This window comes from Theobroma cacao, chromosome 9 (assembly GCF_000208745.1).
Source record: "Theobroma cacao cultivar B97-61/B2 chromosome 9, Criollo_cocoa_genome_V2, whole genome shotgun sequence".
Lineage (NCBI taxonomy): Eukaryota > Viridiplantae > Streptophyta > Magnoliopsida > Malvales > Malvaceae > Theobroma > Theobroma cacao.
In genome coordinates, this window is record NC_030858.1 from 31,936,614 (window position 1) to 31,947,446 (window position 10,833).

A 10,833-nucleotide genomic window follows, 5' to 3' on the forward strand; every position below is an offset into this window, starting at 1 on the left:
TATTGTAATGAAAGTAAAACTAATTTTCAAAAAATATTCCATCACATCATTTTTTTACCATAACACTATAAAAATATCAATATTTATCAATTATGTATAGCATCTAAAACCTATATTTATAAATATATAGTCATCAAATGATGGTCATTAAAATATTTTTTGTTATAATTATTAGTAAAATTTATTTAATTTATACATAAAAATATTAATTGTATTGAATGATTTTATTAAAAAATATTTTTTAATTTTAATAATATTGAATAATTTAAATATTAATTTTTAATTAAAATATTTTTAATTATAAATATTAATATTTTTTAATATTTTTAAATTTAAAATATTAATATAATCAAACCCATACTATTAAGTACTACACAAAAGCATTCTTTCTATTCTCCAAAAAATGTCTTATGCGTCTCAATGATGTAAATGATTATTTTTCTTATTGATCTGAAAAATATTCTGCATATTTAATAAATTTTTCATTTTCTAAATAAGTATAAATCTTAAAAATATTTTTCATTTAATCTAAAGACAATAGAAACCAGTATTCACATGGCATAATTAAGACCTTCACCGCTGCGGCTTGCATTGACTTGACCGCCCCAAAACCCGCCAAAGTCTTGTCAACTTTGAAGCGTTCAACACTTCTTTTCCTCCCCCAACCTCTTCGGTCATGATTAACTAGGTCTTAGCCTCATTTCTGATATACTCTAAATGGTTATAATTGCCATGTTTATTAATCTTTTCTCGATGCAAATCAAGTTGTTGAGGAGAAAAACTTAGGAACATGGCCGCCGGAGAGGGAGCCGCGAGTACTCGCACTCTTCAACAGACGCCTACTTGGGCTGTGGCTACCGTTTGCTTCGTCTTCATCGCCCTTTCCATTTTGATAGAACACTTGATCCATCTCATTTCGAAAGTAGGTATATTTGTTCAAAGAACTATGCTAGAAATATTTGGTCAAAGAGAAAATTTTAAACATGTCACCATTTTTGTACAAAGCAGTGGCTCAAGGGACATAAGAAAACTGCGCTTTTTGAGGCTGTGGAGAAGCTTAAATCAGGTAGATTAGTGCTCAGAACACAGTCTTTTGATAAATTGGGCTGTGCTTCCGCAAGGATGTACTAGAGTGAACTTTGAAATTGCCTGTTTCGATCATCTTTTTCTGTTGTTGGTTTGGTGCAGTGCTCATGGTGCTGGGTTTCATGTCTCTGATATTAACAGTAGCTCAGAGCTCTCTCTCCAAAATTTGTATACCCAATAAACTGGCAAATACTATGCTTCCATGCCATAAAAGTCAATCCACAAAAACTACCAAAGCAATAGGATATGACCAAATATGGAGCCACCAATTACATGAAAGAACATTGGCTGTTGACGCTTCTGAATCTTCTAGTTACTGCGATTCCAAGGTTTGTACTTTGTAAACTGTTCTTTTTTGTCATTTATGAGAAGATGAACTTTTCTCGACCTAAAAGAGTGGAATGAAATAGCTTTACTGTACTCTGTGTGAAATAAGAAAACGGAGTTACGATAATGTAACTAATCGGATTCAATTTGCAGGGAATGACATCGCTGATATCTCAGGATGGGGCGAACCAGTTAAGCATCTTTCTTTTTGTGTTAGCAGCTATGCAAATTGTGTATAGTGTGGTCACAATGGCTTTGGGAAGGGCCAAGGTACAACATAAAATATAGCACTAATTAATTAAAACATATTTATTTTTCTTTTTAATGAAACATTAAGTTCCCTTCTTTGACTGTTTATGTTCTCATCAATCCCCAATGTATCTTACTTGGTAGATGAGGCGTTGGAAAGCCTGGGAGAAGGAGACTCAAACGGTGGAATACCAAGCTGCCAACGGTAAATTTACGGCTCTCTCTTTTTTTCTACTAAATGTGAACATATATACATATATATGTAACCTTTTAGGAAGGAAGGGAATAGGGATACTTAATTGCTAGTTATATTTTGCTTGAATTGTTTATCATTTCTATTAAATGAGTTGTTGCCAGCATGATAATTAGAATATTGTGAACAATATAGGGTGAAAGTAAAATTTTAATTTTAATATCTCTAAATTATAATATTATAACCTTCCATATTAATATTTAATTATTTGTTCCTAAATTATACTAATAACTATATTTTTTCAATGTTGATAATATAATTAGTTGCAATCTTTTCTTTTTTGTTCAATCTTTCAAGAAAAGTACCTATACCAATTTTTTGTTTCAGTAAGTCTAGATTTAATTCTTGCACTTTAATTTATTAAATTTTCAAATTTCTCCATCTACTTTTATCAGTGAAAATAACTCAAATATTTTACTCCAAACAGAAAATATAAACATTAATTAGTATTGTATTATCATTAAACAATAAAGGCTTTGACATGACTATCCCTCATCCATACGGCACGCCAAATCATCAATTCTCTCCCTTCCTTTCTTTTTCTTTGCTGGCAACCTTTGCCCAGGTCTGACTTACCATGTGCACTCTTTCCCTGTAATTCTGAAAGAATACTAGAAGAACATTCAAATTTCAGAAGCAACAGAGCCTAAAATGAAGAACAACAACAGAGCCATTTTTGGAGAGGACATTGATTCACTATATTCCAATAACTTGTCACGCTTTTTACTACGGGAAAGAGAACTTATATACTCATCTTCAAAACCACCTCCAAGGAATTAATATAGGGAGAATAAAAACAATAGAATATGACAACAAAGCACAAAAAACGAGTTATTGTTTTCTGTGCACTAACGATTACAAGAGAAAAAGAAAAGAAAAAGGTCGTTGACTTAAGAAAACAGAGGACTCAAAACGACACTCAAGTTTGAGTGTTTTAGAAAGAACATAACACTTCAGCAAACTACACTACAAGTTGTTGTATGCTCTCATGATAAAAACTAAAACGACATATAAACTCCGGTTTCACAGACTTATGACAATAGAGATCTATCTGGCATCATTTTGCATATCTTCTTCAACCTTCAACCTTTCTGTTTCTTCTCGCCGTACATCAATAGTTGAATTTTCAGATTTAAGGTCATTGTTTCAACCCTCCCCCATGACTTATAATCTGGCTAACTCCAAGACAAGTCTTGAGAGTTTCAAACCTTTCTTTGGGTAGGCCTTTTGTTAATATGTCAACTAGTTGAACCTCATTGTTACAGTGCTTAAGTTCAACCTCTTTTCATTCACAACCTCTCTGAGAGCCTGGTATTTCACAGTAATGTGCGTAGTTTGCCCATGATGAACTGGATTTTTGGTTATAGCAATAGTTGATTGGTTGTCAACAATGATCACAGTACCTTTTCTTATTTAAAACCAAGATCAACTAGTACCTTTCTTAGCCATTTCAACTGATTTGCTGTTGCTGCTGTTGCAATAGACTCAACTTCAGCAATAGACTGAACAACAACACTTTACTTGTTCGAATTCCATAAGGACAAAACACTATTGAATGAAAAACAAAAACCAGCTGTACGTTTAGAATCATCAATTGACCCAGCCCAGTCACTATCATTGTATCCAAGTAGTTCTCCACTATCATGCTTTATATACCTTAGACCAAAATCAACAGTACCTTTAACATACCTCAGGATTCTTTTCGCAGTTGTAAAGTGCAGCAAAGTAAGAGTTTGCATAAATATGGACAGTAAACATGTAGAACACATCAAATCAAGTCTTGTAGCTATTAGGTAAAGTAGTGAACTTATTATGCTTCTGTAGGTAGGACCATCTGTTGCAATAAAACCATATTCTCTGCTGAACTTATCTCTTGATGCTAGTGGAGTACTTACTACTTTGCAAGAGAACATATTAAATTTCTTTAATATATCCTTTGCATACTTAGTTTGATGCAGACACATTCATTCACTGGTTTAAAGAACTTCCATGCCCAGAAAATAAGTCATCAACCCTAGGTCTATCATCTCAAACACATTCATCATCTAACTTTGAGTTCTTGCAGTACATCATCATCAAGTCCAGTAATTAAAAGATCATCAACATACACAGTAACAATTAATGCAGCAGTATTACCTGACAATTTCACATATAAATTTGATTCATTCACACTTTTCAAAAAGCCCTAACCTGTGAAATAAGCATCTATCCTGTCATGCCATGCCCTAGGTGCTTGCTTAAAACCATACAATGCCTTAACTAATTTACAGACCTTATTCTATGACCTTGGTTTTTCATAACCTTCAGGTTGTTCAACAAACATGTCTTATGTTAGATAACCATTTAGGAAAACTAACTTTACATCTAAATGGTATACATTCCTTCCATCTCTTGCAGAAAAAGCTGTTAACATTGTAATAGTATTGTGTCTTGCAACAGGACCAAAGGTCTCCAGTAATTTACTCCATAGACTTGGGCATACCTTTTAACCAACAACCTAGCTTTATACTTATTTATAGAACCATCAGGGTTTAGCTTGGTCCTAACATCCATTTGACTCCTATTACATTATGATCTGAAGGTTTGTCTACAAGCAGCCAAGCATCATTCTTCTTGATCATGAAAATTTCTACATCCATGGCCCTTTTCCAACTCTCATCAACCACTGCTTCTGCATAATTGGTAATATCAGTAACAGCTAAATTGCATCTATTATATATGTCTTGCAAGGTCTTGGTCCCTCTTACAGCTTTAGTCTCATCTTCAATGTTAAAAGAATCATCACTTTTAGATTGCAGCTGATTATCATTAGTGATAGGTGTAGTAGTAAGACTCTCAACAGACTTTTTTTCCCAATTCCAGCATTAATTCTCATCAAAATTCACATCTCTACTAATAATTACTTTGTTTGATTCTAAGTCATACAATCTATAACCTTTTGACTATTCACTGTATTTAATATGTAAAGCAATGAGAGCTTTTGAATCAAACTTAAATTTTTTTGTTTCTAGTATTCGAGCATAGCACACATGACCAAAGACTTTGAAATGAGAGATACAAGGTTTGTGATCATACCAGATTTCGAATGGAGTTTTGAGTGTCAGTGCCTTTGTAAGCATTTTGTTTTGGATGTAGTTTGCAATATTAACTACTTCAGCCTAGAATTTCTCAAGTAGATTTCTTTGAAACAGCAAGCATCTAGCCATATCACCAATTATCCTATCCTTTCTTTTAGCCTTACTATTCTATTGAAGGCTGTAAGTGACAGTTAGTTGATGATGGATCTCAGATGTTGCCAGAAAGCTCTCCAATTCATTAACACTGTATTCTGACCCATTATCAGTCCTTAAGGTGAGCTGGTGAGGTTCTCATCTTGTGCCTTATACTCAGAAAACCTTTTCAATGCCTCTGACTTGTTCCTCTGAAAATAAATCCCGCAATAATGTGAGAAATCATCAATGAACAAGATGCAGTACCTGTTACCATTCAGTGAAAGAGTCTTCATAGGACCACTTATGTCTGTATAAATTAACTCCAGCTTCTATGTAGCCTTCCATTTACTTTCCATAGGAAAGGGTTTCCTGGTTTGTTTACCAAATTGGCAAGCCTTGCACAGCTTCTCGGGTTTGACAATACCAGAAAGACCTATCACCAACTTCTTTAAAGACATTGTTTACAATGAAGTGTAATTCACATGTCTAACTCTCTTATGCTAGAGTTCTCAGGCATCATATTCAGTGTAAAGAGCTTGATGCTTTATTTCCAATAAATTCATTGGATAACACTTGTTCCTCATATTAACTGTCAGTAGCTCAACACTAGTAAGGTCAAATATAGTGCACCATCTATTCTTAAACAACAGAGCATATCCATTATCATCCAGTTACCCTACACTAAGTAGATTCTTATGTTTCAGGCATAAAGTGTACATCATGAATAAACTTAATACCGGTTGCAGTTTCAACTCCTACAGTGCCTATTCCAATTATTTTCATATAAAGACCATTTCCAATTTTCACATGAGCCCAAAAACTTCTATCAAGCTCAGTGAAAAGATTTGCATTACTTGTCCAGTGGTTTGAGCAGCCACTATCAATAAGCCAAGTGCTCCTATCTGCTGAACCATCATCCAATTTAGCCATAAATAATGCCTCATCTAAATCGCCAGCCTTTTCAGCCACTATAGCTTTCCCTCAACTTCCTGATTCTTGGCTTTACACACCTTCTCCACATGTCCAAGTTGGTTATAGCCTTGACACTTCACATTCGGCCTAAACCAACAATACTTTGAAGTATAATTAGTCTTTTTGCAGTGAGTACATGGAGGAAATTTGTCTTGATTCTTTCATTGCTTCCCAGCACCTGATTTGATACCCTTGCTATTGTTCTTCTTAGAACCATCAGCCTTAACCCTTAAGCCCTTAGTTTTAGCAACCAAGGCATTTTCAACAAGGTCCTCATGTTTAAGAGCTTTGCTATGCTCAAAAGCTAGCAAGGTAGAAATCAGCTCTTTCCTAAAGATTTTTGTCAAATCTTTAAAATCCTCCCAAGAAGAAACTTTTGATTTAAACTTATCAAGGATACTCACTAAAATTTTATTGACAATTCTATTATTAGAAACCTTTTGTCCTAGCATTCTGAGTTGATTAATAAGCTTCAACAACTTGTATGCACACTCCTGAATGGTCTCTTTTTCTTTCATCTTGATAAGCTCAAATTGTCTTGAGAAATTCATTACTTGCATGACTTTGGTTCGATCACTTCCTTGGTACTCTTCTTTCAAACTATCCTAGAAGAGCTTAGGATCCTTCAGATTGATGATTTTCCCAAATATAGTGTTTGACAAAGCTGATTGAAGACAAATCAAAGCTTTATAATGCTTTACAACCTCCTCTAAATGTTGTTTGATCTAAGCCATAGTTGGGTTGGCATGCCTTGGAATAGGTAGCTCACTTGTCTTCACGACTTCCCACAAATCAAACGCCTTGAGGTATGAATGCATTTTCACTACCAAGAAAAGGTAGTTAACATCAGTAAAGACAGGGGGTGTTACTGCACTAAAACTAGCTGTAGCCATACCATTTTGATCACACCACAAAAGTTTTATAGGCTCCTTGAAACAAATTACTCAAATACCATGAAAGAATACTAGAAGAACACTCAAATTTTAAAAGCAACAGAGCCAAAAATGAAGAACAACAACAAAGCCATTTTTAGAGAGGAAATTGATTCATTATATTCTAGAAAATTATCGCGCTTTTAACAACAGGAAAGACAATTTATATCTCATCTTCAAAACCACCTCCAAGGATTTAGCATTGGCAAAACAAAAACAACAGAATATGACAACAAAGCACAAAAAACGAGTCATTGTTTGCTGTGCACTAACGATTACGAAAGAAAAAAAAGAAAGAAAAACGTTGGCCTATACAAACAAAGGACTCAAAACGACACTCAAGTTGAGTGTTTTAGAAAGAAAATAACATTTGAGCAAACGACACTACAAGTTGTCGCATGCTCTCATAACAAACACTAAAACGATATATAAAGTCTTGTTTCACAAACTTATGACAACAGAGATATATCCGACATCGTTTTGCACATCTTCTTCAACCTTCAACCTTTCTGTTTCCTCCCGCCACTCATCAGCAATTGAATTTCTAGATTTAAGGTCACTATTTCAACAAATTCTTTTCCTTCATTTCCTCCTTACTTTCTTTCATTTCTTCAAGTACTCCGCCAACCGAAACCCAAAATTTAAGCTCATAATAAATATTTTCTTCTCTTTTTTTGAGTAAAATCATATACTAATCATTGAACTAAACATTTAGATACATATTATCCGTATTTTTAATTGTAGACAAATGTATTAATTAAAAATCTACTAGTTGTACAAAATTTAAAATGCATATATGAATTGTCGAATATATGCCATGAGAATAACACTCGATTATTAAAATTTAATATTTCAACTTAATTTAGATATTAGATATGAGACACGAGACTTATGAAATAAAAATAATTACCTTTAATCATGTAACTCTCTCTTTCTCTCTCTTTATATATATATTCAAATGAAAAAATTCAATGCTTTAAATCTTGTATTGCATAAAGTTTGAAGTATAACAATAATGAAATTAATTAGCATATTTACGATATGATATCTAAGTCTTAATAAAATTCTTTTTTTCTTTTGTTTTGTAAACTTAACTATTCAATCAGATCCTAATCGCTTTAGATTCACAAGGCAAACGACTTTTGCGCGTAGGCATATGAATTCATGTGCAGAGACATCAATCCTTCTGTGGATTGTAAGTTTACTTTTTGCATTTCTATTATTTTCTTATTCACAATGAGAAGAATATGTTTCCCTGATAAATTAATTTGATTGGTGCAGAAATGCTTCTTTCAACAGTTCTTCAGCTCTGTAGCAAAAGTTGACTATCTTACCTTACGCCATGGTTTCATCTCTGTTAGTCCATCATTACTTAATTCTAATTAATCAATTTTCCATAGTTTTTGTTGGTTTCTTTTTTTTAAAAAAAAAATGAATATATTCCTTTTCTATACAAATGGGTAAATCCAATCACAATTTCAGAATATGAAGAATTCAATTACTGTCATGTTTTTGTAACCTTTCACTTGTTCGGAATACTAAATAAACGTTGTTGATTTCCATGCAATTTGGTAGGCTCATTTATCAACAAATACTACCTTCAATTTCCAAAAATACATACAAAGATCATTGGAGGATGATTTCAAAGTTGTAGTTGGCATCAGGTACTGAATCTGTGCTTGTCTTGTATCCATTAGTCGTTAAGCTGCATAGATTTAGAAGCTGGACAAGTGTTCTTTAAAGTTCTGATATCCTAAACTTTTTTTTTCCTTTATTTCCATCTCTTCTCTGCTTTTCATGGAGCAGCCCTTTAATGTGGTTTTTAGTTGTTATCTTCCTGCTGGTGGACGTACATGGTGAGTAGGAATTCCTCAATTATAAAAGCTGCAAATCTCCAACATTTGTTCCAAGTTCTATAGTAAAATTTTGAACTTCAACAGGTTGGAATGTGTTTCTATGGGTATCATTTCTCCCATTGACAGTAAGTATTAAAAAATTTAGTGCTTTAATGTTATGGCTCCTTAATCTAATCATCCTCAATCGGGCAGTTTATTCATGAATCACCTAACATTGCCATATATGAGTCTCTAGTTAGTGCTGGTTCTAGGAACCAAGCTCCAGGTAATTGTAGCAAAAATGGCACATCAAGTCAAAGATCAGAACAGTGTAATTCAAGGTGCCCCTTTGGTGCAACCCAACGACAACTTCTTCTGGCTCAGTCAACCCAAACTTTTCTTGACCCTTTTGCACTACACTTTATTCATGGTACTAATTATTCTCCCTTTTTGAATCCAAAAGAAGTTCTTTCAAATTTTCTTGATAATTATTCTACTGCTATCATTGAAATTAATAACACTGGAATATTTCATTGTTCCCAGAATGCATTTGAGGCTGCATTTTTCGTCTGGGTCACGGTATGTATAGGAATATGGGAAGTTCTAGACAATTTTTTTCCTTCAATTTTTCACTTTGAACCTCACTTTCTTCTTAATTTTCAGTCACAATATGGAATAAAGTCCTGCTACCATGAACACCCAGGAATAATCGCTACCAGAATGGTGTTAGCGTAAGCTCCAGTTCTTTTTCTGTTTTAAGTTCCTACCTCTCCAAAAGTTTAAACAAAATTTCTTGTTATTTATGAAAAAAAATTAATCAAATAGATACCTCGATTCATTCATTCCCAGACTGAACAACTAGATTTTCATTATAGAATCTAAACATTTGGGACAAATCTTTTTTCCAGGGTGACAGTTCAGGTCCTGTGCAGTTACATTACTCTTCCACTTTACGCTCTTGTGACCCAGGTAAATGCATCTGGTTTATATGTGCCCCCCTATAACCAGCAAAATTAACTTGAAATTAATTTGTCTCTTCATATATATAGATGGGATCCAATTTCAAGAGCGCACTGTTTGAAGAGCATACAGCTAATGCTATAAGACAGTGGCACGCCGGAGTGAAGCAGAAACGGAAAAACCAAGGCGGAGCTTCACGCGTTGGCAATGATAATTCCAACAGCAACAGAAGCATTTCCTCGGATTTATCAACTCAACATCGAGCGCCAACTTCGTCAGAAATCGCAAGCTTTCCTAGCAGAACTGAGATTGTTGAAGAAGATACAGAGATACAAGAAGAAGCAGCTGGCCCTGCTGTGAATAAAATTCCCACTGTGGTGGATATAGAAATGCCATCGACGGGGAAGACCCTAGCTAACCAGTAAATACATAAGATTACACATTCTCTGATCATTTCCAGTGCCATTTCTGTTCCTCTGTATAGTGGATTAGTGAATAGTCTTTAAAATGTGATTCAATTAGGTTTCTAAAGTGTCTTAACGGGTAAAGTTTGTGATGTCTTCAAAATTCCAATTGAAATAACCACGATTTCGAAGATATGACAATCTTGTCATTCATTTTTCTTTTTAGAACAACGGTTGAAACACCAGATGGACTGCCATTTGATCATAATAAAAGACCCAATGTCAGCAAAATAAATTAAGATAATAAGGATGTGTTGACTTTTTGAACTATCTGGAAAAAAAAAACCATAATAGTATTAAGCTTCGCATATGGCTAAGGTTTTAATTATAATTGAGAGATTTTTGACACATGTAAATATTGAAAATATATATGTTAGAATCGTAATTCAGGTCCTTGTGACAAGTTCGTAATGATAAAAAACTTAGAGAAAAGGAAATTTGCTTCTTTAATTCTTTGTATTATTGTATTGTATGAAATTCTAATTAGATACTTATTAGCATCTCCACATCTCAAATGTCTTGAATTTCACTCTTTAAACAGAG

At 33.7% G+C, this 10,833-nt stretch overlaps 1 protein-coding gene across 1 annotated transcript; it reads left to right on the forward strand.

Moving 5' to 3' along the window:
- LOC18590079 (MLO-like protein 3) lies at positions 589–10,425 on the forward strand. The gene is made up of 15 exons (XM_007015378.2): positions 589–922; positions 1,009–1,066; positions 1,189–1,415; positions 1,567–1,683; positions 1,807–1,867; positions 8,138–8,226; positions 8,313–8,387; positions 8,607–8,695; positions 8,838–8,887; positions 8,972–9,012; positions 9,123–9,296; positions 9,410–9,445; positions 9,530–9,597; positions 9,775–9,835; positions 9,916–10,425. The coding sequence occupies exons 1-15, from the start codon at positions 791–793 to the stop codon at positions 10,249–10,251; spliced, it is 1,614 nt and encodes a 537-aa protein (XP_007015440.1). The 5' UTR covers positions 589–790; the 3' UTR covers positions 10,252–10,425.

Bases quoted from the DNA above. Each gene is read 5' to 3' on its own strand.
- LOC18590079 (XM_007015378.2), top strand. From the start codon at position 791: ATGGCCGCCGGAGAGGGAGCCGCGAGTACTCGCACTCTTCAACAGACG. The intron at 1,067-1,188 runs GTAGATTAGTGC...GGTTTGGTGCAG, and splicing joins TGTGGAGAAGCTTAAATCAG to TGCTCATGGTGCTGGGTTTC. The intron at 8,888-8,971 runs GTGAGTAGGAAT...GAACTTCAACAG, and splicing joins CCTGCTGGTGGACGTACATG to GTTGGAATGTGTTTCTATGG.